The sequence below is a fragment of the Centrocercus urophasianus genome, unplaced genomic scaffold (genome assembly GCF_019232065.1).
Source record: "Centrocercus urophasianus isolate 14NV4802_14NV808 unplaced genomic scaffold, USGS_Curo_1.0 seq_5, whole genome shotgun sequence".
NCBI classification, from domain to species: domain Eukaryota; kingdom Metazoa; phylum Chordata; class Aves; order Galliformes; family Phasianidae; genus Centrocercus; species Centrocercus urophasianus.
Genome location: NW_024885088.1, coordinates 4,273,334 through 4,300,899, shown reverse-complemented (window position 1 = coordinate 4,300,899; position 27,566 = coordinate 4,273,334). Strand labels below are relative to the sequence as shown.

At 39.6% G+C, this 27,566-nt stretch overlaps 1 protein-coding gene across 3 annotated transcripts in view; it reads right to left on the bottom strand.

The window, feature by feature from the left end:
* Window positions 1–246: 246 nt before the first annotated feature.
* The window catches only part of MPPED1 (metallophosphoesterase domain containing 1), a 63,525-nt gene continuing 36,205 nt past the window's right edge, over window positions 247–27,566 (bottom strand). For all 3 annotated transcript variants that reach the window (XM_042835152.1, XM_042835153.1, XM_042835154.1), the window contains 3 exons: window positions 9,437–9,552; window positions 5,217–5,330; window positions 247–1,131 (listed from right to left, as the gene is read on the bottom strand). In XM_042835152.1, coding sequence (XP_042691086.1) covers window positions 1,013–1,131; window positions 5,217–5,330; window positions 9,437–9,552 — 349 coding nt within the window. In that variant the 3' untranslated portion in view covers window positions 247–1,012. The remainder of the gene's footprint in view (window positions 1,132–5,216; window positions 5,331–9,436; window positions 9,553–27,566) is intronic.

Genomic DNA, 27,566 nt, shown 5'->3' with positions numbered 1-27,566 from the left:
GTTTCCCAAAGGACAAAATGATCACAATGACATTCAGTCACAGCTGACATGGGCCAAATTCAAAACAGAAATCTCACTATTGGCTGCATATACCAGCAACAAGTTTTAAACAAATAGTCCCAGTGGGTTTCATTTAAAATTTCAATACTGAGCAATGGGTTGTTGGGTGTTGTTTTTGTTTTTGTTTTCTTTTTACAGACAATCACGCATTGCCTTACCATATGAAAACACAGTTATACTCCTTCATTTTTTTTTTTTTTTTTTTTTTCCCCCACAGGCGAAACCAGCTCTCAAATTCCTGAGTTTATACTGCACTTAACACAGTCTCCCTTCTCCCTTCTTAGATTTTGAGCTGTTTAGAACATGCTGGCAATATGCATCCTTTCCCTTAATGTCAGATGTAGCAAACTTCATTTCAGTACAGTGAATTAAGACCTCTATTGCATTGGTTTTGAATAGATGCAAGGACTCAAGACCTGGAAGGCTTGAAATAATAGCTTTCCTCTTGTGGCTGGTCATTTATGAAGCATCTTTTGTGTATCCTGTGTTAAGGGAAAACATCTTTAACATCACTTTTATCAAGAGCTCAGTGGGAAACATCTGAAATGAGAAAATCCTAGTCTAAACTCTGTTTAAACTGCAAACTTTCTTGAAGAAACATTCCCCTGAAAGACACTGTTCTTTTAGTTAGTCCAATATAATGTACGGTATATACAAAAGTCTCTACTTGAGAAAGAGAGAGATGTATATGTATATATAGATGTGGAAGATGTGGAATGCATTCACTTTTCTGTGTTCACAAACATTTTAATGGTGATATGTCTTTAATCTGTTTCTGGCACCAAAAAGTCTTTGTTCATCATCCGTTTTTGTCACTCAGATTTATCTGTGAAGAGCTAGCAGGAAAAAGAGAAGAAGGACTTTTCTTGTTGAACAGTTCCCTATTGGGATTCTCAGCCAGCAATATAAAGTTGCTAATGTGTTGGGCACAACATGAAATCCTTTATTATAATCATGTATTCCTCGGAGTAGGTAAGTCAATAATTATAGGTGGATTTAGTGGTTGGTAATTCACAGTGCACACAGAAGCATTCACGTAGGTAGTAGTTCCATCAGCCATGACACCATAACCTACGAAAAAAGAAGAGCTCTAATTACTCTCATTATTCATCTTTAAATCATTTTTATTATTTATCTTTATCACATAACAATGATGACTGGCATGTTTATTATTCAGAAGGTGTTTAGAATTTACCTTAATGCAAAATGTGAAAGTCTCTTGGATGAATACCATCTTTGTTCTACAGTAGAACATTCTGCCATATAGCATAAGAAAACAAAAACTGACCCTCACTAGATAGAGGCTATCATCTCTGGCAGCCTGCCCCCCAAACCTCCTTATAAACATTGGTATTTCTCTTTGAAAAGCTGTTTTCTTCAAACCTCCCCAGTTTTAGAAGGGATTGGAAGACAGAGCTTAGACAGTTTCAGCACTAAAAAAAAAAAAATACTTCATTTAGATTTGCAGACATCCATGCAAAAGAATTTGGGCAATTTTTCTTCTTCTACCTTTTTTTTCCGTGCTGTGTTGTAAATATTTTAAGCAACTGATGGAGAAAAAGGATGATGTGACCAAGGGGAAGATGTATGCATATACACATGGTTGGGCTTAGTCTCTGTAGGAACCTCTTCCCATGTGTTTGATCTTGATGACTAATTCCAATAAAATGTGATGGAAAGATTGTAAAATGTCAGCCCAGGAAGAGAAAAATGACTTCATTAATACATTCTTTGACAGACAAGGTGAATTCCCCCCCGGACACTGTAACATTTCCATAGGAGAAAACACCTCCAGAATGTCTTACAAGTAGGGAAAAAGTTTTAACTACATCTCATGTCCGACTAGACATTCAAGACACTCTCAGAGCTAAATCTGCAGGAAATCAAACTTCCAGTTCTTAAGCTTGTAGAAATGCAGTGAAATGCTGTTTGAAAAGCTGAAGAAAAAGCCCCTGGACTGAAAATTAAACACATTGTCCACTGTCAAAAATATTTTCATGTACTTCTAGGAGAAAGCATGAAAGCATGAATTAATAACACTAAAGCTTCATGTTGAAAACTTTCATTGAACTAAATGCAAGTATTATGATCAATATAATGAAATGCATTCACAGTCTGAAACACATGATTTTGGGAAAATCACCTAGTGGAAGGCTTTTGTACTAACAACCAATCTTACTGTTACTAAAGTTAATAGTGAAACTATTCACTATATAGTGAAATAGTGAAAATATTCACTGCTACAAGGGTTGCTCCTATTTTATTATGCTGGTGCACAACGTCAGAGGCAGGTGATGGTGGTATGGCAGTAAAGGTTGAACTTTCCCAACAATATTCCATTACACTGTGTGACATGACAGCAGAGGGGCAGTCTGACAAAATGGCACCTGACATGAAAGTGCAGATGTAGGAAAGGTGTGTCACTGAATTCCTCAAAGTGGAAAAAATGGTACCCACTGACAATCATTAACACTTCCTGGATGTTTATGGAAACCAAACAGTAGATGTGAGCACAGTGAGGTGGTGGGTGGTGCATTTCAGCAGTGGTGACATTGATGTGAAAGACAAACCACGTTCCAGATGGCCATGAAGATTTTTATGAGTGTGGCATGCACTCATTGTTCACTGCTAGCAAAAATGAATAGTTAATGGTGGTGACTGTGTTAGAAAATAGAGTTTTGTAGCTGAGAATTTGCTCTATCATATAATGTTATTGTGCTCTTTGTACCAGTTTTAGTTTCCATGGAAATAAAAAAGGAGGCATTACTTTCGGAGCGACCTATGTGCACTGAGTTAAACTGTTGCTCTCCTAGGTACATAGGATCCTAGTTTTTTCTGAAAGCAATTCCATGTCTTACAGAAGCACTGTTAATTGTAGCATTTATAAACAAAGATCCTTAAAATACCCTGAAAAATGCAGGGCCTCCTGGACTCCCCATGGAAAAGCCGCATTATAATTAGGGCGTAGGGAGGGAAGAGAACTCTGTCAGGTTCCTGTCACAGACATTTCTTTACATCATGTGCTGTTTGCCACAGAACAATCGTCCTGTGTAAAACACAGGCTGCACCAAGGACAGTCTGCATTGCTGCTGGGAGTTTCTGTCTCCTCAGCTACACATTTGGAGAGAACAAAATAAGCTCGCTAATACATTCTTTTTGCTGGAAGATTCATCACACTACAGTCTTCACTCTTCCCTTACTGCCAGCAGAGTTTCCTTGGGCTTGACCTCCACCAAGCACTGGCTGTAATTGGCAAAGCAGTATTTCAGCTGGAGCCCCTGCCAGGCATCTCATCACCACCACGTCAATCAGCAGCAAGGCCATGTGTAGAGGTATTTTTTGGCAGAGACAGCTGTGCAGAGGGGGAATAGGGAAGAAACATTTCTTCTAAGCATCTCTTCCTCCTGGATATTCAGTAAATGACTGCTGCAGATGTAGCTATGCCAGTCAAGGGAGGAACTCATCTGTTCAAATCATTCTCTCTACAAAGAGCAGCTCCGTTTGCACAGCCTGTCTGCAGTGGGAATTCTCCTCTGCAGAGAGTTGCCATCCCACTGCAAAACAGGCTATACAGCTCCCCATTTGTTTTCTCTAAATTATAGTAGTTGATGGGAAGAGTACCTTGTTTCTGTGTTCTGATACCTGCTGTGCCAACTTATTAATTCACATGATATACCATTACTGTGGAGGTGCCACTCATTTCACTTGGGAGCCAAAGTTGGGCTTGGTCTTAGCAGATGTGATTTTGTTTACCTGCCTGAAGCTTCTTGGCTCACTGTTTGCCTACCTCCCTTGCAACTCACTTGGCCTATTTCTGAAAAGACAATGAGTTTGAATTGTAATCACCAGCTCTCTTGTACAGATTCTCAAAGCCTGCTGTAACAGCAAGATATTAGGAAAAAATATTGCCTATGCACTGCTTGTTTGCTCTGTACTTTTAACAACAATTTGGACATTAACAGGTCATCACAGATGAGAAAAGAGAATGAACTTCATTCCTGCCCTCTAAAATAATGATCTCAGTGACTTCTCTGTCAATTTTAAAGCAGCGCACCTCTAACCACTCTTAACCTAGCAGGATCAAGACTCCAAGCAGAAAGTCCAAGTGGGATTTTTTGTGAAAGGCAATAATTCTTCACAAAAGCAGAAGTATCAGGGTGCCAGTTACTCCAGTTTTTTCATTAGTTCATTCCTGCACTGCTGAAACCCACTGATATCCTACACTGAAGTCCGGAGCAATCTCAGAAGCAAAAACTGGCAGTTGTGGAGCACCTTTTCCTGCCAATCAGTTAACACTGCCAAGAGCTAAGTAGCTAATAATACATGCTGACATGCCGATGGGCACGTTTCTGCACAGCCCAGTGGTTTCTTTTGGTGGGGGCATGCTTGAAGACTTACTGCCACTGTACGTGTACTGGAACAGACTCCTCTGGAGCAGAGGGCATCTACCATACCCTTTGCCTGGAGACAAACTCCTGCTGTTCCTGAATTCAGCAGCACACGTTTGCTAACATTTACTGACTTTGTGAAGAGAACTTATTTTTTCCAGTTAAAAATCAGTCAAGAGAAATGTCGTGTTTTGTCCGGCTACAAAACATTTCCCCTGCCAAAGCACATAAATACATGAATAAGCATCTTGTAGTTCTACACAAGTAAGTCGTGATATTGCTCTTCATTTTAAATTCATAGAGAGAGAGAGGGAGAGACAACTTTTATTGTCCAATCTTAAAGAATAGGCTTCAGAAGTACCCCCTAAAGAACTCTCACCCATTTTAAAAACACAGAAACAGAGACACAAAGAACTTGCATGAATTACCTTAAGTCACAGAGTTTCAGCAGAGGAAAATACAATCTATCAATCTTCATATTTAGTCCCTTCCTGCAACTACTGCACTGGTGTCATTTTAAAACTCACAGTAAGCCTCACTGTGAAGAAGGCACCACTCTATTTTATAGATGAAGAAACTAAAAGAGAATCTGAAATACAAATACTGAAATGTGAGTATCAGCCAACTTCATCTGCATATTTGCAGCTAAATAAGTATCTGAATTCCAAAAGTGCTACTTCAGACATTCAAGTTGAAAAATACTGGTTAAAACAGACAAGTTCTGTGCCTGTGGGTTTCGAGTACATACAGAAAGAAATGTTTTCTGACCTTCGTGGATATGTCCAAACACATGAAGCCTTGGCTGTATTCGTCTCTGGACTGTGTTCAGCAGCTCTACACATCCTACCCGTTGCATTTTCTTAGGTACCCAGTCTAGAAAACCTTTGGAAAAGAAAGGAAAGCTTTAAAAGAAGACAGATCATTTGCAAAGCTGCACTGCTGTAGTATTCAAAAACATTTCTGAGATTTAACGTCTCATGGCCTCTCATAAGCAGTCAGAAGAACTGACGTGGCAAAAAATGGTGTTTGCTTTGGTAAGTAGAAGAGGAAAGAAGGAAACATAAAAGCTCATCTGAAGAAACAGGACTACAATAACTCTTGGCAATAATTTTTCAAGGGAAAAAATCACTGCAATTAAAGCATTTTTTTTTTTGCACTGCCGTTAGCAGGAAATCTCAGTGCTTCATCCATTCTTCTTCCTTTAAGAGACCGATTATCATTAAAGAGCTGCATATCCAAAGTGAGTCTCTAAAGTTAAACACCTAAATCAACACTTAGCTGTTTAAATCCAGCCCTGGGATGTAGTTATTAAAACAAAACACTTCAACCAATATAATGAATTTGTGTGACTAATGATAAAACGGCATTGTTTTCACACTGACTCTTACGTTAGCACAACGAGGTGAGGAACCCAGACCATGTCTAAGAGCATCCTCAAGTCAAATCAATTTAAGGGCTTCAGATAGCAGACGAAGCTTAGCCATCGTGCAGCAGATACATTTGGAAATGCTGTATTTACTCCCACAGATGTGTATAAAAACACAGTTTTTATGAAACAAAATGAGACAAAAATGTACACCGACTTGCTTCTATGTCCATAAACTTGCTGCCAGCTGAAGTGTGTTGCTTCCTTCACAGCTGAATAAGAATGTTATTGTGTTAGAGGCTTTGGAAGAAACCCCTCTTGCTTCCTTTCCATTGTTTGATCATTTTTGATCAGGCTCAAATTTGGAAATGTGAAAAATACCACTGTTCTGTTTTTCTGTATTTGTTCTGGTGCTCTCACTGCATGCCCGTCATAGTTCTGCATCTCTGACTTAGACTGCTGCAACAGCAGGAATATATTGTGCTTTTGAGAAAACTGTTGTCAGTCAGGGAGGTGCAGAGTCTGGACCTCGTTTTCATATGTTTACTTTTGAGGTGCAATCAGGCATGGCTAAGTAGTATCTAACCAGCTGGCTTAAAAGGCCAGAAGTGTAGTATTCAAGCTCTTGGAAAAGCTTTCAGCTTTACTGGAGCTTCAGAGTAGGTTCACACATTGAAAAATACCTCTTCAGATGCCAGTGCCCGGAAACTGAGCTCAGTGGGTTTTATCTAAGTGATAGAAATTTGCCCTGCTATCAGTTGTGAACTAGGTGTCATATAGTGGACGCTGGCTCCTAATTTATTCAGATATCTTTGAAGATGGTGCTTGGCAGCCAATGACGGGATGTACAAAGAGAAAGCCAGCTGAATTACAGACAGAGCACATCAGTGCACCCAACACACTTCAAAATTCACTGTAGGAAATAACAACTGTTTAAGATGTCGCAGTGAAACCAGCAGTTTTTCAGGGATTCAGTTCACATTTTTTTTCATAGGAAACACGTTATAACTTTGGGCTTTGTTACTTCAACGATTTGAAACAGTTAATTGTCAGAAAGTCTGCGGTGAACATAAAGGGAGAAGTATTTCCACTTCAAAAACTTCACAAACAAAAATCCATAAAATTAACTTCTCCATTAAATTAAGCATTATTTATGTTGAACATGTTTTTGTTTACATGCATTATCACCCTTCTGAAGCTTTCCCATATGTTAGCAGCTTATTATGTACACCTGACTACACAAACTAAGAATAATTGATTACACCTAGCTAACAATTAGAGATCATTTTAGGGTTTTTTTTAATGTTTGGTTACTTTAAACAGGTTTCTGCAGCTGTCAGGAAAGTATAAATCTTTGTCACAGACAATCAAGCAGACAGCTAGAAATGAAGACTTAAGGGTGAAATTAAATTAAAAACAAACAAAAAAAAGAAGTCAACTTCTGAAGAGGAAAGAATCATAATTGAAGATCTTTGGGAAAGGACTTTCAAAGTTACACTACACATAAAACTAACAAAAATAAGCTGATTCAGAAATCAGCATTAGTGCTTGTAAAGCACCATATTTTATAAGCTCTGGGAAAAAAAAGATTATATCTTCGTTAGAAACAAAGAAGTCCATAAACTCTTAACGTTGCTTCTGCATCTAAATCGTGGGCAAATTTAAATCTATATAATAATGTAGTATTAATTAGTTTAGGAGGATGCATGCTTTTTGGAAGTGAAGGAATAAGAAAGCAGCAGAGAAAATGAATGACAGAATTTAGGGAGCCGTGCTGGGAAAAAAAAAAAAAAAATTGAATTTGCAAGAGAACTGATTGCTTTACATGATCATTAGGAACAGCTCTGATCTTGCTATCTGAGACCAGAACAACAGTAATCAGCTTTCTGGTTAAAATAATTAGCTTGGAGGGTCAAGGAAAATCCTGTCTCCCATACTGTCTGTGGACAAAGCTACACATTAAGGAGGCTCTGTAGGTTCGGCACAGTGCTAATTTCTTTTGAAGTGTCATGTATTTGTTGCTGTGAGTGTTAGGGATGCCAACAGCTGATGTTCTCAGGCAGAGCGTTCTGTGCTATGAATGTATCAATACGAAAAAGACATAGATATGTGAACTTGAAAAAAGGAAAATCCTTGGAGGACAGCTCAAGCTTATTTTTATTATTAACACTAATAATATTAATAATAACAAAAGCAAGTGACTAAATTAGCACAGTGCCTGAAACTGAGTGGTGTGAAACTTGCTCTCTTCCTTCAATCAATGGATTTCAAACAGGGATACAGGGATATTAGGAAGAGCTGAAGGCTCTTTGAAAATGGCTTTTAAAGTGCTGACGTTCCTGAAGAAATTTTAGAAACAGGAGAGTTATGAACAAGACAGTGTCAAAGATCCCTGTTACAATGCAAGCCTTGGATCTACATAGCGATTATCTCTGCTAATCATTTAGAGAAGATATATCAAGGTCTATACGACTCATTTCTGCCATCCACTTTTATGAGGCAGGTCCAGGTTACAAGCAGTCTGGACACGGCACGAGACTCCAGTTTGGTGGAGCAGCAGCTCTGTGAGAAACCGAGCTTGCAAAGCAGCCCTTTCACCAGGATTAGTGAGCAGTGGAATGCAAACGTGTCTTTCTATAGGAAACAACAAAACACAAACCCTTTGGACACTTTCTGCTCCAGATTTTGAAAGAGAAGGAGAAAGGGTGAAAGACAAGAGGATTTTAGCTTCAGGAAATTGAAGAATGAAGAGAATCTAAAGGTTTAAAGGAACCAACTGCCTTCATCTTACATAAAATACTATTCTGCAGTAAGAGGCAGCAAAACATTTTAGTACATGCTTCACATCCATATCTAGTTATTAGTGAGAGTTAAATACACATAAGCATTAGACACAGCTTGCTATCTGTTAGATTTGTTGACAAATGTGTTAAAAAACAAAGCCTTTACTGTATCAGGACAAGTTTCTGTGATAATTTCATTTCAATAACACAGATCATTTCACTGTTATCCGAGAAGGTAAAAAATTTCTCCCATCTTGCTTTGTATCATCAGTATGCTTATTACTTGTAAAACACAAATGCAAAACTGTTTCTTGCAGGCCTGCTAATGTTACTGTATTGTATTTAAAATAGGCAATTAACCCTATCCAAAGATAGGCCAACTACCACAGTGTTGGGGTTTGTGAGGCAGGAGATAAATCAAGTCAGCATGCAAATCCATGGTAGATAGGGGGGACGCTGGTGCAGGTGAGGGAGAATGATGGTGCTACAAAGTAATCCTGCATTGCTCTTCAAAACTGCTCCATGCTTCAAGTCAACTGATTTCTCCAACCAGTGGCACCGTGGGCAAATGCGCAGGAAGACTGAACCTCACTTATTTATAAAGCTCATTAAGACCCAATTTATTAAGACTTTATTTTTGTAGCCGTTATTTAATTCCCTACCATAAATTGTCAGTAATCACAAAACATAAACCTGAACTGAAGTTCTGGTGCTGCTGACATCGGTAAGGATGTTACTTTTGACTTTTGTAAGTCAGGTTTCCACTCTGTCTAAGGACAGCCAACAGTTACTGTATAATCATTTGAAATTCACAGCTAACAGCACTAACATTTTCTTACCGAGAGGTGGTCCATGTGTTATAAGAATATCTATCCCATCTGGAATAAGGTTCCACTTCTCTAATAATGCTTGGCCTCGTGGAAGATTAAAGCCCCAGCCATAAAACCAAGGTTGCCTGCCAAGAGAGGAGGAGAATGTCTTCAGTGCTACTTCCATGTATGGTTACCTAAGTAAAATATGGTGATTAACTTTCTATTAGCACGGAATCTGGAGACACAAATAGCATTCTTTTTTTGTGTGTGTGTATGTACAGTGAAACTCTCTTTCTGTACAACCAATGTTATATAACTTGTGTGGAATATCCACATATCCCTTAACAGATTCGGTGGCAGTACACAGTACAATGTTCACAGTTCACATTGTTCTAACCAGATATACAGTAATTCTTACAACAGCTGAGTACCAAGACCCCCACCTACAGATTAGCATGCCAGATTCTCATGGTATCTAGAAGCACACCTGCCTCAGACAGCTAGGTATGGTAAGTGTTCTGCACTCATTCTCATCATGTTTGAGTTGTAGCCCACCATCATTTGAGCAGGGTCAGAACCCAGCACAACCACAAATCCCACTCAGAAGAGAGAAGGAGACATCACCTATGCTGTTTTGTTTCTCCAGTTGGAAGCATCCCACCAGAACAACACTGCTACTTTTCTTATATACTTTTTTTTTCTGTTGGTTTTTTTTTTTTTTTTTGGTATGTGGAGTGGCTTTTAAGATGCTATCTATTTAGGATTTCTTAACATATGGGCATTTACTCTTTTTAAAATGTAGTCATAGAGCGGCTCATCATGGAGCAGTGGGACTGTAACACTTCCAGTCAGAACACAATTTATCTGTACCTTGGAGTCCCATTGATTAAAAAACTGTATTTCATGGCAATTATATCACAGTGGTAAATTATGTCTTGCTGACTATATTCTAATTCTAGGCCATAAAATTGAAGGGTTAGTTTTAGGTTGGAGTTTTTAAATAATTTTTTGACTGACATGTTCTGGCCATATCCATATTTGGAGAACAACAAACAGACTGCTGTGATTTAATAAGGTTTATGGTAATTGCAGCCTTGGTGTTTATAAATACATACACATACACCAGAGCTCCCTTTGAGATGTTACTTTGTTGAAGAAAGCTTTACACTCCCTTGCTGCATCAAAAGACAGAAAGAAATCTTTTAAACAAATTCTCTGAACTATATTTTACATCATGTATGGCAAAGACAAAAGAAAATGCCCATGAAGCTATTATTCATCCTGTCCCATTACTGATGCTTGACTAACATTTCAAAAATTAGCACGTCTGCAATCTTCATGATGATATATTTTCCTTTTTTCCTTTCGGAAAGCTGCAAAGCACATGTCTATTGAAAACAGCTTAAAATCTAGAGCTGGATAAAATATAAAGCAATGTGGTTTACCAACAGGAAGAAAAGAAAATTCTGGTAAAAGGAAAAGCAGAAGGGGGCTTTTCCATTCTTTCTTCTACAGACAAAAAAAGCCCCAGCTTTTCTAGAGAGGTGCCCAAAGGCCACGGGTGCCCCAGCTAAGAGAGAGCTCACCTTTCAGCTCCTCATCACACAGCATTCTGGATAGCCAGGTGTCCCAAGGAGAAAAAAAAACAAAGGAAAAGAAGAAAAAAGAAAAAAAACTTGGTACATCTGCCACTGAAACCAGAAGCATATCTCAGCCATTGGAAGCTGTAATGAGGGAGGTGAAGCTGTGTGAAGAAGAGATGCTAAGAGCAGCACCAATGCAGCAGAAACATTGTTTTGAGCCAGGTGGCTCAGACCAGGGTAGCTGCCTTCTGCAGATACCCATACAATTCAAACTCCACGTTTCTGGTTAGCTGTTCAGCTTCCAGCACGGTTTCCTCCTAGCAGGAACACAAACTGGCCCACAGAACATGACTTCTCCCTTCCTACTGCTGTGGTGATCACTCACAGTCTATTCGCTGCCTTATTTTGCAGTAACTAACTTTGATGTGCAGCACTCTCACACAAACCAAATCCAGGCCTGGGAAGACTGATCCTTGTGCTCAGCTCATTATTAAGAGAATGGGAGTGTTTTTGTTTCACAGAAATGCTGTTAAAATAAACCAGAGCCTGCAAGGTGCTCAATGTTCCAGGAGTGGAAGGCTTTATAAAAATACACAGGGATTAGGTTATTTCCAAACTCCCCATCCCTGCCTTGGAATCACACTTCAAGCCTTTACTGACAAGCAGCTTCCTTCACTAAGATGAACATACTCAACTATTTGGCAAACTGTACTCAGGCCCAGAGCACGTTTTCCAGTCACTGACAGAAAACACTTGCAAGGGCAATCAAGAGGCAAGCGAGGCGTCAGTCAGTCGATCCTTCTTCAGCCTTCAGTCACAGCTGAGACTGCAGCCCCCTGCTCCCACCCGTGGCCCAGAACAACGCAGTCCCCGTGTCCCCAAGGGATGCGGGGTCAGGATGCGTCCCACAGCCTGCGGCCTGCTGGGCACTGAGGAACTGACTGCTCCCTTGTAAAGAACCCAAGGAGAAAGATCAATATTTGCCGAAGAGAAGGTCAACAACCTCCAGAATCGTTATTTTAAGCACACAATGAAGCATTTATAAAGAGAAATAATCGTGACTGTCACAGGTCGCGACAACGCAATTTAATCCCGTTGAAATCCAAACGACTACGAATGGCACCATGCAGACGCGAGGGCCTCAACCTGTCCCTCCTAGGCCCAGCCCGTACATCGCGGCTTGTTAAGAGCCCGTTTCCCCTTATGAATAGGCATGATCTGCTTATTAAGATCCGCAGCACTTTCCCTGTCCCTGCCTCCCTTTGTGCCGGCAGCGCGCCCACCCGAGCTGCGGGGCTGTAAGTTATGCATGCTGGAGCTTTTCTTTTGTGAAGGGAAAATGTTCGAACTTGCCTGATTTGCCATTAGGCTGTCTTTTGTGACAATCCCAAGATTGAAAGAAATGGCCCAAGTGTTTCAGGCAAAAATCGGGAGTCCCAGGAAGGATTCAAGTGGAGGATAGTAGAGTGCTTTATTCAAGGGAAGGAAGAAAAATCACGCACTTCAGTTCCCCCGCCCCCAAAGCCAAACCATCTTTATACCCACACAAGGATTTTATAAACCCCCAGGTCCCCTCTTCTGACAATTTATTGCAGAACAGCTATCAAAGTTTCAGAGTAGGAACAAAAAATCTCCTCAAATACCTACTAACAAGCCTGTGACCTGGATGTCATGCACAGATAACTTCGTCTAAGATTTCCATTTATGATGGTACCTGAAAGCAAAGCTGAAGTCTTAGTATCAAGCACAGAATTTTCAGATCCCCTTATTAGTACTTGCTGATGAAAAGCATAATGTTTTTATAATTATTTTTCAGTATTGGTTCACATTTTATAAAGAAAAGGATCTGCTGTATGTTATCAAAGAGAAAACCTCCTATTCTCAAAAACAACAACCAAAAAAACCATTTTTGGCAATTAAAGACATACATCATGAATATAATTCACCTCTGAAGTGAAATGCTCATGTGTAGAAATGCACTTTGATTTAGGTCTTATCTTCTTAAATAGAACAGTTGCAGTCTCTCCATTTCCTACTGAAATTCAACAGCATTATTATTATGATAAAAATAATAATTGTCTACACATAAGACTCTCAGGGGAAAATATATTGGAAGTAAATTTGTTTACAGCACAATTAACCTTATGTTAAAAACATATGAACAAGTTTTACAGGTCAAATAATCCACCATACAAAAAGGGCTGAATTATCAGAATTTGTGCTAGCAGTCGGATGTTGCTTTATGTACTGAATTTCTATCTTTCTGTTCTAAAGTAACCATTGGAATAATTTTCTTACAGAATGATAGTTGCTATGACAACCATAGCAAATTTTCCTTTTCTGAAACAGATGTCTCATTTAGTTGAAAATTAGAATGTGAAAAACCCATGGGAAAAATTAATTCAAACTTTAACAGAACACTGACTACAATGTAATCTCTTATAGGTTAACCCCTTAACATCTTCCTGCACTCTTATAGTAACCTTCTCATAAATACTAATTAAACCAATTTAACCTCTTATGAATGACCTTCTTAGCTATCATTAGCACTTTAGTTGTCTTTGAAAGGAGCAATTCCGTTACAATAATAACTGAAAAAAGTCATATAAAAAAAAAAAAGAGTGGTCAAACATATTACCATCTTAATTATTTATTACTTTTCCTTCTTTTATTCAGCTACTACTGGAAAGAGCTACTGTGTAGTCCAAGAATTCCTTTGTCATTTAAATGGGGCATAACTTAGTTTTACATGTGATTTACTGTAAAGGGCAGTGATGCACTACGAAGACTTGACCTGTAATTTATGTGAACACTGAAGGTTTTCAATTTTCAAACCACTGGTATACATCTCAATCTGCTCATCAGACATACAAGGGAATACAGAACAGGATACTTGACTGGCAAAAAACTATCTACGTACATGTGTTTTTCTACTGCATGCAACAAGGTGGTAAATCTCCATTACCTTGATTCTATTTAAATGTTTTAACTTAACAGATTTTTTTCCTTTCTCTACATGGTACTCAGTCATAAACTACAAATGACCATGGAAAGCAGCCAGTGGGCAGTTAGAAAAAATACTCAAAGCACAGCATCATCCTTAGTGCCTGCAGAGTGCAAGCCACAAAAAGAACTTCAGGGCCGCAAGATTTACAGCAGCAGCTCCAGCTAGGCTGTCCGGTTGCTTAAGACAAATCCTGCCACCAGTAGGCACGCAATTACTCTTGTTGACTTCAAGGGAAAACTCCCTTACAGAGTCCAAAATCCACAGAGAACTATGGGTGGCAACAGACTCAATAGCCATTAGCATATCAAAGGGAGCAGTGGTAACATCTTGTGTACACCTGAATAGCAAAAAATACATAACTAGAACACAATCATTACACATTCTCATTTTTATAAAGCTTCCTACAGACAGCCTTTCTGCAGCTGAAAGGCAAAATCTCTAACTAGACTTCCTTCACTTACAAAATAAATTTCAGTGGTTCAGCATAAACACTTGCAACTTGTTTCAGTCTTTTCTCCACAACGGCTGTTCCTCACGTAGGAAAACAAGCAGATAGTGGCCAGTGCCTGTAAAGAAGCTGAGTGGGAAAAGAATGGACCAAATCCTCTCATCTCTGCTCCCTCATTGCAATTGTAGAGCCACACATAAACCGAATCTTTCCTGCTCTTGATTTAACGTGTTATTGCTCACGACAGATCTGAGAACAGGGATATACAGTAATGTCTATACCATATACCTTCCTTATCTGTTTGTAGTTCACATCCTTCATATTTCCACACTCACCATCACTGCATTAGTTGAATTTAATCAATCTCTTTAAATGTACATTTAGCCTTCCCTCAGTAACTATCCAGTTGATCATTTTGGTGGCTTTTCACTGTTTTCTCTCCACCTAGAATTCAAAAAAGGTCACCTTTTTTTGTGTGTGTGAATATGTGCATGTGTTTGGCACCAGTTTCTACATTTAAAGGAGTTGTGAATTAGCATTGTTCTGTCTTTTTTTTTTTTTTTTTTTTTCCCCTCTTACACAAAAGAGGACCATTTAAATCAAACAGGAACCAAAGGAGCAATTGGACCACTAGTGCTTGCAGGGACAAGCAAGGCATGTTTGTTTGTAGGCTCTCAACAAGCGCTCATTATTATGGCATCTGCTACATTAACAGTATAACTGAGATGTGAAAAAAAAGTGGATTTCAGAAGTTATGAGGTAACTCATATAAAGACCAGCTTTCATGTGCAAGTGACAAGGATAGTATATTTTCAGAGGAGAGGAATGAGAGATGAGAGCAGTGTATGGAAAGGATTAAATTATGCAAAAAAAAAAAAAAAAAAAGAAAAAGAAACTTAAGATTCACCTATTTTTAACAGCAGAACCACAGTATTTTAGTGAAAGCCAAGGCCTCCTTACTTACGTCTATTAAATGCAAACGACAATTAATCTCATAGATGATTATCCTTTGGAACACATGGCCACACCATGGCTTACAGGTGGAAAGTCAAAAGCGGCAGGGAGGGGAAATAAGCTAAGAACTTCAGTTGAGGCACTAAATGCCTTGCACAGTGTTACTTAGGGCTGTGCAGCAAACTGAATTTGCATCCTCCGTCAGCCTGCTGGCCACAAGTATATTTCCAGTATATTTCTTTTATTGGAAAGACTGCTGCGTTCTTGGTTTTTTTGCCTTACTTGCTTTGCATCCAAGGTTGTAAATCTCAAAACTCAATCAAATTATATTACTTTTTTCACAAAAGGAAAGAAGTGTAAAATCAGAATGTGGCCCTTTGTCAGTAATTATTTCTTTTGCGATTTGAGTTACATATAAAATCATTCATCTTTTGTTTAGCAAAGGATTTCATACGTCTCTGACTGGAAAGAAGAAAGAATGAGCTGTGACTAATAGGAACTGATCATTTCTAAACATTAATCTGTTACAAAACAATGAAAAATAAAATGAAATCCACTTTATCTTCATAACGAGAACACAGAAGATAACAGGTAAAGGGAAAAATTAATGAAAGACTGAATTTAAAACACGCCAGCACCAAACACAAATTGCTTATTTCATTCTTCTAGGAGCCAAAAGATAATATCCCATCTGATACATTTTTTAAATAATAAAATAAACCCTGTAAACAAACTTAAAAGTTCATTTGGAATAATTAGCTAAGAGATTCAATGCTAGAGGTACAGATGTAGAACTAACTGGACAATCAGCATGGTATTATGGACTTACAGCAGAACGATGCTGTTCAACTTCTGATATCTTTGAGTCCGTTCCCGCAGTCTCCCAACGTTGAAAATATAGGTACAGGTAGATTACTCTGTCTGTACTTCCAATATTGGCAACTGAGAATCACAGTGGCTAAGAGGGAGGAAGAGTGAACAGACCCTCTGTCCGCAGTGCAGTCATGATCTCTTTTTAGATACAAAACTTGCCACCAATGTACCAGTCAGAACAGAAAGAATTGAAGCCTCACCTATGCATGGTATCTCTACAGTTTTTCCACTATCTAATGACTAGACAGCTAAAAAAACATGTTCTTTCTCCACACATTTGGCTAGTTGGATTTCACTGAAGTTCTCTGTGGCTTTACAGAACTCAACTAGATAAAAAGATGGAACATCCCTCCAAAAGGAGACACTATACTTCAGCTTTTTTACGGTGTAGCTCCTGGAGGGACTCTCTTACATGAAGTATGACTCAAATACATAGGATGGGTAATAGGTGCACTGAGAATTGTTAAAAAAGGCCCTCACAGTAGCCACTTCTCGGTTTAGTAACTCACCAGGTCTGCATTCCTTTCTCAAAATACTAGGAGTAATTAGGCCATATGGACTAACTGTCTGCCAGTTCTTCCCTCTTTTCTTCCTTTTTCTTTTTTTCACGTTAAAAAAAAAAAAAAGGAAAGCCATTTTGAGTTAAACAAGCATGAAAATGCTTTCAAACCTAATACACTAATACAGCATATGCGTACATATGCACAAAGTGCATTCTTTTTAACATTTTCAATTTCGCAACAGATGAACTTATTCCTTGTTTTAAAAAGCACATAACGATGCTCCACATGCCTTATTCTTACCTGAAGTGAAAAACATTCAAGTAATCCTAAATTTCCAAGCTAATGCTTTCTTGCAGTCCTAAATTCTCTACACTGCAGTAGTGGAAAACAACTGCTGCAACAGAACTTCCTATGCCAAAAATGTACAGCTTCAACACCTTCATGTTCATTCATCTAGTTAGGAATACTGAGGTATCCTTACAAAAAAATCATACACTTATCTGATGTCAATTACATAATTGGAAATATGAGGCACGCACACGTACAGCTCCCCATTTTAACACTGGTTCCAATTTATTCTACATTCTTACTGGAGAAGAAAACTGTTCATATTAAACAATGCTAATTTATTAAATAAAATTAATTATTGAACATCAAATCCAAAGGAAGGATTATAATGTTAAACAGATTCACAACAAATGGCAGAGGACTGCTTTATCTCTTAAATTCTGGTCATGAATAATAGAAAGAACTGAGATAACCGTGTTACAGTTAGTGTAATAGCTCTGCATACCACACCTCCTTAGAGCACAATGTAAAGTCAGCATCTACTTCTCAGTGCAGCAGTGCACCTGAGATGAAAGAAGCTTCTGAACAAAGTGTCCTTGCAAACAAGTTGCACAGAGGCTTGCAAATTTCTCTGTGCTCGATTGCTGTGCTTACAAACAAGGCTCATCAAGAAGAACCAGTTGAAACAAGAAGCTACAATGGTCAACCAAGAACTTGAACATACGAACTTTAGACTTATTGCATAGGTTTAATACACTAATTAATATTAACATCCCCACCCTGGGCAACATAGGGAGTTAATTAGAGTTATACATGTGATGTAGAGTTAGAATTAGAGTTACACATGCGATGTATGATACGCTGGGAGGGCACATACAAGGGGGAAGATGTATTTGACATACTGGGAAGTCTCTAACCTCCGAGTACTTCAGCCAGTGAGTAAAGGTGGAGTAACAGTGTGGTCTGGAGATAGGGAAAAAAGGGGGGCTGTGCCTCTGATACTTTGAGAGACCCTGCAGGAGGGCTGTCCCCATGGATTCACGCTTCATTTGAATAAAGCAAGCTAAAGACTCTCCTGTCTCTTTTTGGGGTAAAGATAACTGAGCAAGCCCCATACGAGCAAAATTTTTCACAACACACCTATTGTGTAAAAAACCTTTGGAAAGCACATGCATGGAAAGCGATTGTGAACTTGGGAAGCTGATTCTCACTCCGCATAAAGGGCTCAGAAGCTGGTGGAGCTCTGCCAGTTTACTCCAGCTGAGAATCAGCTCCACACGGATCCGCCCCAAAGTAGTTAGTTATTTGTGCTTCTCTTGGATCATCGCCAAAGGGCCCATCCAGTACCCAACTGTGTTTACATCTTTGAAACATCCTGAAATTGCTGCTGTCTGAGACTCCAGCCCAGACTACAGATTGGGCTGGTGGGCCTTTTGTTCAAGCAAAAAAATAAAATTAAAAAAAAAAAAAAAAGTGCCAAAACAACAACAACAAAAAAAGCACTTTAAAGTTTTAAATCGGCTCTGTCTCATAAAATTAAACTTGTAAGCAAATGTGTAGAATAAAGAGAAAACTAACTGCTGTGGGGGATTGCTATTCACTCTCGTGGTTTATGAACTGCAGGAAAGTGAAGCCAATTCCCTGCAGTGAGATTACAGGTCTCCTCTTCTATAGGTCTTAAATTAAAAACCAGCTGAATCCAAAGTGAGCTAGTTTACTGAATCAGAAGATTCAATTATTTCTGCTAAGTAACTGAACGTGAACTACTTCATTCTAATAATATACAACTAATAATTACTGCCCAAGAAAAGACTTTTTTCTACCAAGCTAATTAAACTAAAGCAATATATTTTTCAACTGCTCTCAGATTTAACTAAAGCTAGAAACATTTGCAGCAAAACAAGCAAATGCAAATCCCCACTCAACAGACAGAAATACAAAGCCACACAATGCATATAAGAAAGAGCACTTCCCCAGCAATGTTATGGGAAATAAACATAACTGCTGATCTATATTCAGCATACATGCACACAAGTATACAGAGCCACGTCCTGCACTCCCGTACAGATGTAGAGTGGATGCAAAGGACCTCTGGATTCGTAACTGACGAAGCTCACTCTGCAAGAGATCACGGTGAAAAGTGTTTGAGGATTGATCCATATCCATAATATGTGAAGTAAGCAGTACAGAACCGTGTCTGACTTACTTTTTTCTTCTCTTTTGACCATCAAAGAAGGAACTGTTCCAGGCCCCTTAGCCTTGGGCAATGGGAGAAATCGTAAGTGACAGAAAATTTTTTCTGGAATATTCATTAACAGGAAAAGAAAAAAGGGCTGTTTCAAACTGCCATCGCCTAAAAAAACTATCCCAAGGGAAATGGAAAAGTAAAAGTTCTTAGGAGCACATAACAATTAGAATTCATCACATTGGTTTCCCTTTGACAATATTTATGAACTATGATAGGTGTAACTAGATTTACACTCTCATTCACCCACAAAACCTAAGGCAGAGTTTATTTAGTTAATAACAACCATGTTCTTTCAACATGCTACAGAAAATTCACTTTCAGTCTGAGAAATCTTGGTTTCTTTTCATAAACATTTTTTTTCCGTGGTGTTAATTATCGTCGCTAATTCATTTCTGCCACTTAATTTGTACTGCAGTGTTCATTAAAAGACCTCTCCTCAATTCTATGATTGCTCATATAAACAATGACACCTGTATACCTCTTGTCTACTGAATGGCACTCACACATCTCTTTTGTTTCCAAGTCATGCAAAGAGAACGCTTGCCAGACTGCATTTACCATACAAAATGCACCGATTTTAGCAAAGTACCTTTAGTAAAAAAAAAATGCATATATATATTCAGTGATCTATTTCTGATGATAAAACAGCCAGAATGCACTCTTAAGTCTCAGTTTCTTTCTGTCACTGGCAAACCTTTTACACTTCAAGAGTTCAATATCTTACATTTCTCCCCACCACCTCCCCTAAACAGCTGAATTTAATAGATCAAAACCATTTTGCAGGAAAAAAAAAAACATTCTTACGATCTCCCATATGTTGCAAACTAAACTACAGTGAATTGCAGTTTTAAGTGTTTTTAGAAGCAGCACTTTCCAAAATGGAAAACAATTTCTGATAAGTACAGAAAAGGAAATAAAAATATCACTCGAGCATTCCATTAAAATACAATTAAACCTGCATCTATGTGCCACAGACTGTAATTAATATATTTTAACAGAATGATCAATTTCGCTTTCTCTCCTCTGAACACGTTGCCATTTCTTACCCATCTGTCACATCTTACCTACCTTTGACTGAATGCCTGAAATAAAACATCTTCAGCATTCTAACCATAATCACACAGCCACATTAGGAAGGCTTAGATGCCAACATCTTCCCCAAAATTTCTGAAACCTGAGATGCCTGAGTTCTAAACAAGAAGCGGAGCCTACTAGTCCCGTTCCCAGCCAGCATTCTTCTTCCTCACAAGCTATGTCCGTGTACCTAAAGTATTCATTTATATTGCCTGCCTCATCACTGATAAAGAAAGAGCTCCAAATAGGTCCTGAGTTGCAAAAACAGGGAATATCCGCCATTATTAAATTTCTGAGCAATCAAAACCCAGCAGTCTGCAGTATGTCCACACCCAGCGTTCTGTAAACTTTAGCACTGACACAGCCAGACATGACAACAAGCTGCCTGCTCAAAAATCTACTTACTCTGACATCTGCAAGAATTTTTGCATAGTATTTCACTGCTTTACAAGCCAGTATGTAAGCAACTGCACTTCAGATCTTTGAATTTTTATTTTTTAACAAAGTGAAGTGCAGAAAGGAGAGAACAAATGTGGATCAGATATTTTATTTAGAAAAATGGTCCAATAATGCTTCACTATGTATTTCCATCACAAGCAAGATACGGAATAGTTTATTTCATAGATATGAAAGGGGAAACAAGAACTAAGAATCAAAGTGGTCATCTTGAGGCAGAAGAACAGTGATTATTTTCTGTGTATTTTACAGGGGATGAAATGTGCAACATAATATCTTGCATTGCTGCTGCTTTGTCATGAGTAAGCCATGCTCCCAACTTGGGAGGTGCATTATATTAAATGAAGTCAATATTTTATTTTAATACAGCTTCATTTTAATTGATGTTCACCTCAATGACTGTAAAGATTTGTACAAGGTCTGGCAAAGTAAACATGAGATGATTCATTACTGGCAAAATGAAAGCATGTCCCTCTCATGAAATGAATCTATAAATCTTTGTTACATTATTTCACTGATGGAAACTGGGCTCAGTGAGGAATGAAAGCGACTACTATAAGCCGCTCTTGAAAAGATGGAGGAGGTAGGCACTGATAAAGAGACTAGGCTATGAATGGACTAGACTCCATGTGAAATAAAAATCAGCCTGCCTCCTTTTGACCTTTGCATGCTCTCTGAAACTACTGCAATTGCATGGAACTCACCAATTTTCCTGTCCAAAGCATGCTCATTCCCATGTGCACACATGTGAGAACAGAGTCTGAAAATGAGTGTAACAGAGTCTCCTACTTTGCAACTAAAAAACCAAATTGGTCAAGGAAAAGAATAAAAGGATGTTACACACCTGTAGCTAAGTACTACTGATGATTCTGGACTACACAGTTTGAACAAGGGCACTTGGCTGCATGCCATAACAGTACAGACAGCTGCAGTGCACTGAAGAAAGGGCCAAGAGGCTGGAACAGCTTTCCAGCCTTAGCACCGAACTGGGGTGATGAATGACATTGAGAATAAGGCCCTGTTGAGGTTACTCTGGATGAGATGATGCCTGCTGCAACTGACAGGTCAATGTGCCTTACACTTACACAGCTTACAATTACATAGGCAGAGCTTCCATCCTTGACCCAAGATGCTCAGTAATAACAATAAATGAACAGAACAAATACTTACCCTACATACACCCCTAACCCTCTTCATTAGGTTCTCATTATCTGAACAGAAATGTTGTATGAGAGCTGTTGGCCTCTGTGTAAACACATGAGGACTGTATCTAATCAGCATCCTGTTAGAGAAAAGCTATAAAAAAAACCAAGAGTCCTGCCTGGGCATCTGTCACTTCAACACAAATGGCCACAAATGTCTTTCTAGGCTGATACTGATCTTTGTTCTTCCATTTTCTCTGATAGAAATAAAAGTTTCTCAAGTTCCAGATGGGCTATAACAAAAAAAATGAAGAAGGAAATATGAATACATAGACACTAGAAAAAAAAAAAAAAAAAAAGTAATTTTGCAAAAAGAAAAATGAGGGTCTGCTCAGAAGAAATAGATTCCTCCAGATAATCAAAGCCAAACAAAAATCCACTCTCTGCATAATGAGTCTGGAGGCAATCTCATCCAAAAGGGCTTTTTAAAGCTATCCAGGACAACGTGTCACTTAGAATAACAGAATGGTCATGTTTGGGAAAAAGAGTTTGATTGCTGCTCTCTCTGCCACATTGTGGAAAATGAAAAACAGTGCAAAAAGAGATAAAATGCTCTCCTGCCACTTTATATGCCTGTTTTAGGACAGGATGACAGAAGTTTCTCCTACAGCTCTGTACAGCTGCTTAGAAGCATTATGGAGATTCAGTGGCTAGGAAAAAGACGCCTTCCTTCTGCCACTTACATTTCTCCTGCTACATCAAGTAAAAGACATACTCTTACCTTGCCATTAATGCACAATAGCCCACCTTTAAATAGAAATTCCTGCCATTTTCCACAAGGTCAGAGCATAAACACAAAATAACTTCTGCAAATGTATACTTTACCAATAAATGAGGCAGGGATGCAATATTAGACATTAAGGCAGCAGCAGTATAACCTTTGCCAGATATAGGGGTCAATTCATTCAGTTTCGAGTCTTCTCATTAGTTACGGTATGCAAGAGTAGAACAGAGGGCTATGTTATTTACTCACTGGGTTGTTAAAAGCTCAACAGAAACAACATAGCACAGCAGAGCCTGTTAAGCTCCAGCCATGCTTCAGCCTGGTACTACTGGAACCTCATGCAACAGAGAAGCAGATGTAGCAACACTCAGGATTACACCTGCAAGTATGAAACTCAGCAAGGTGCTCTCATGACAATACAAAGCATACGTGCACCTTAAAACTGTGTAAAAATAAATGATTGTAATTAAATAATGAGCACAGAATACATAGATGCCCATTCAGCAAGCACAACACATCTTGTGCACTGAACGAATCTTGTGCAAACTCAGTGTACGACTAATTAAAACTGCTAGTAGTACACAGGCACAGGTGGATTTTATCTTAATTCTGGATGCTAACACTCCTACCTTTGCAATAATAGTACGTTTTTGTACATCATGGAGGTAAGGAACTATAATGGAAAGCTGAAGACCTATAATGCTCACTAGTCATTAATTAATATGAGTCCATGCATCCTCTCTCTCTGACCTGGTAATCTCGGCTGGGGAGCACACTAACCCCCCTGTGATTCTGGAGGAAACAGTCAGAGACCTACTGCTCCAACTGGACTGCCACAAGTCGATGGGGCCAGATGAGATCCACCCGAGAGTGCTGAGGGAACTGGCGGAGGTGATAGCCGAGCCGCTTTCCATCATCTGTCAACGCTCCTTGTTGACCGGTGAGGTCCCAGATGACTGGAGGCTTGCCAATGTGACTCCCATTTATAAGAAAGGTCGTAAGGAGGATCCGGGGAACTACAGGCCTGTTAGCCTGACCTCGGTGCCAGGGAAGGTTATGGAGCAGATCGTCTTGAGGGAGATCATGCGGCATGTGCAGGGTGACCGGGGGATCAGGCCTAGCCAGCATGGGTTCATGAAGGGCAGGTCCTGTTTGACCAACCTGATCTCCTTCTATGATCTAGTGACCCATCTGGTGGATGAGGGAAAGGCTGTTGATGTGGTCTACCTAGACTTCAGCAAAGCCTTTGACACTGTCTCCCACAGCATTCTCCTGCAGAAGCTGGCATCCAGAGGCTTGGATGGGTACACTCTTGGCTGGGTAAGGAGCTGGTTGGAGGGCCGGGCACAGAGAGTGGTGGTAAATGGAGTCAAATCCAGCTGGCGACCGGTTGTGAGTGGTGTTCCCCAGGGGTCGGTGCTGGTGCCTGTCCTCTTCAATATCTTTATTGATGACCTCGATGAGGGCATCGAGTGCACCCTCAGTAAGTTTGCAGATGACACCAAATTGGCTGGAAGTGTGGATCTGCCTGGGGGTAGCGAGGCCCTACAGAGGGATCTGGACAGGCTGGAGAGCTGGGCTGAAGCCAATGGGATGAGTTTCAACAAGGCCAAATGCCGGGTCCTGCACTTCGGCCACAACAACCCCAGGCGACGCTACAGGCTTGGGGCGGTGTGGCTGGAGGACTGCATAGAGGAAATGGACCTGGGGGTATTGATTGATGCTCGGCTGAATATGAGCCGACAGTGTGCCCAGGTGGCCAAGAAGGCCAATGGCATCCTGGCTTGCATCAGAAACAGTGTTGCAAGCAGGAGCAGAGAGGTGATTGTTCCCTTGTATTCAGCACTGGTGAGGCCGCACCTCGAGTACTGTGTCCAGTTTTGGGCCCCTCACTGCAAGAAAGATATTGAGGCCCTGGAACGTGTTCAAAGGAGGGCAACAAAGCTGGTGAGGGGTCTGGAACACAGGCCATATGAGGAGAGGCTGAAGGAGCTGGGAATGTTCAGCCTGGAGAAGAGGAGGCTCAGGGGAGACCTCATTGCTCTCTATAACTTCCTGAAGGGAGGTTGTAGTGAGCTGGGGGTCGGCCTCTTCTCTCGTGTCATTAGTGATAGGACCAGGGGGAATGGCTTCAAGCTACAGCAGGGGAGATTCAGGCTGGACATTAGGAAGTATTACTTTTCAGAAAGGGTGGTCAGGCACTGGAACGGACTGCCCAGGGAGGTGGTGGAATCACCGACCCTGGGGGTGTTCAAGGAAAGACTGGATGTTGTGTTGAGGGACATGGTTTAGTAGGAGCTATTGGGAATAGGTGAACGGTTGGACTGGGTGATCTTTTAGGTCTTTTCCAACCTTGGTGATTCTATGATTCTATGATTCTATGATAACACTCAGTCTGATGACACAGAAAAGAACTTCTGCCACAAATGCATAGTTCTAGTGTTATTTTGGCTTCCTGACTTTCAAACCATTTGTCTGGACTATCCACTGCTCGTTGACAGTTAGAGGTCAAGGGAAAAGCTTCCTAGCGTTAACATTTTAATACCAGTTCATTTCAGGTATCAACACTCATACCTCTCTCTAGCTCCACAGCAGGATTTACAATCATAGCAACATTTCTCAGAAGGGATCTCTGTAAGTTTTCAGCCCAACCTACCACTCCAAGAAAGGCAAGAACAGTCACTAGACAGGGTCAGCCATGACTGTTGTGCTAAGACTTGGAAACACCTAAGCATGGGTGCTCTGCCACCTCCCTGTTGTTCCTGCTTGCTGCATAAGTATCTATACATTATTATTTTAAACACTGCTAAAAAATAAATTAAACCTCTCTGGCAAATTGCTTCATGGTTTGCTCATCCAGACACATGAACCAATGGTGTGTAGTGCACTATGAAGAGCACCAGATTCCTTGGCCAAACATAGACACAGAAAACCCTTAAAACTCAAGATTCTCTGGATATATTTAAAATCCAGGTATTCTCAAGTTTCTGATGAAGCATGTCTTTATGCTCCTCTCCCTCACTGTATTTACTGATAGTCCCCTGGTCCTAGAGTCTCTTGTGTTGCAAATATTTTCAAACAAAAGCTTTTGTATTGGCATCAAAATGGCTGCTCCCTGCCTGATTATACTACCAGTGTAATTAATGCTTAAGGCAGTTACATTTTTGTGATTGAGTAGAGGTTCAATGTGGCGCTGAAATCTTGCCTCTGAAGCCCAGGAGAGTTATAGCGTTGGTTTCTGAGACAAGACAGTGTCCCATTTCTTCTCTGCAATTAAAAACAACCACTGAGTTTCAGATAATACTAGAGGTCAAAATATCCAAGTGCTATAGAATATATTTAACTACATACAATTGGTACCTACTTAAAAGGCCTTAGAAAATTGCACGTTATACAAACCAATCAAGCTTTCAAGGTTTACTCTGCAACTAAAACATCTTAACCAGAAATATAATCTAATTCTCTACAGGTCACATACAAGAATACAGATGGCTACAGGTAAACACACTCAGTTAATACCGGTTGGCATTCACTCAGACCTTATTCCAGGGTTCTCAAAATACTTTACAAACAATGACCAGCCTTTTTCATAAAGGAGGGATATCTGTAGCTTGCATTTATTTTTACACAGGGTAAATTAAGACTGAGGGTCAGGGCTGTAATCAGAAACAGAAAGGCAGGACCTGGGGCCCCAGTTTTTACATAGCTCACCTTCTAATTAGAGTTATGCATGTACAACAAACAGAAACTCTAATTGGGAGTTCTCCAATTAAACAAATCCTCTAAGAAAGCTATATGCATATTTTCAAGGCTGGAAAAGAAAACATTTTAGGATACTGAGCAAGCAACTGCATGAAACTTAGCTTTCTTATTGAGCTGAGTGGTTCAAGAACTCTAAATTTTGAAGTCTTAACTGGATTTGTAAGCTTTTTGTAAAGGACTGGCTTCACGATGTAAAGGCAATAAAAGATTCACCATAAAAAGTTCCCCAATGTTCTGTACCTTTTAGTTTTTATCATTATTGCAATGTATAAAGAAATATTAATTTCCCAGAGAGACTCTGAAAACACCTTTCTTTTCTGGGCAAATGAGGTACAGAAACAAAAAGAAATGCTGAAGAACAGGAGTGCTCATTAGGCACAGACTTGTACTCAGCCTTCAGTTTAGCAGACAGGCAGTTTAACCCACACACAACAGCTTTTTCTCTTCCTAAGTTTTCTGACCAGTGGCCTTGCTGATGGAACTTGGTTACTTCTAGCAAGTTTTCTTCCATGCATCCTTCTGATAGAATGATTTAGAGCTACTTCTTATTGTTATTGCTGCTGTTTTCACTAGATATGACATTGCTTCATTCAGCACTGCATAGTAACAAAGAAACAAAAAAAAGAACAGTTTGGCTGGAACAACAGGAGCATAATGTCAGGCCTAATTCAACGAAGCTGGTGCAGGAATGCTTAAAATGGCAAAAAGAAAAAACATCTCATCAGAGGGGAAAACAGAAATGGTCAAACCTATGGAAACCAGACAACACGAGATATGCAAAGGCAGATTTAAGCATCATCCCAGTTCCACAGACATTCTGGTAGAATTAGCAGGCAGAAAGGGAATCAGTGGATACCCACTACACTTGTCAGATTCTAGGAGGCATCTTCAACCTTTATAACACGGTGGATAATTTAATGTCTCTGGAAGATACCTGTTTGCAATGCTGTGGGCACTAGGTCTTTTTGTCAGAAAAGCTTTCCCAGCCTAGTTTTCATCACAAAGACTCTCTCCCATATGATATAAGTCAAGATC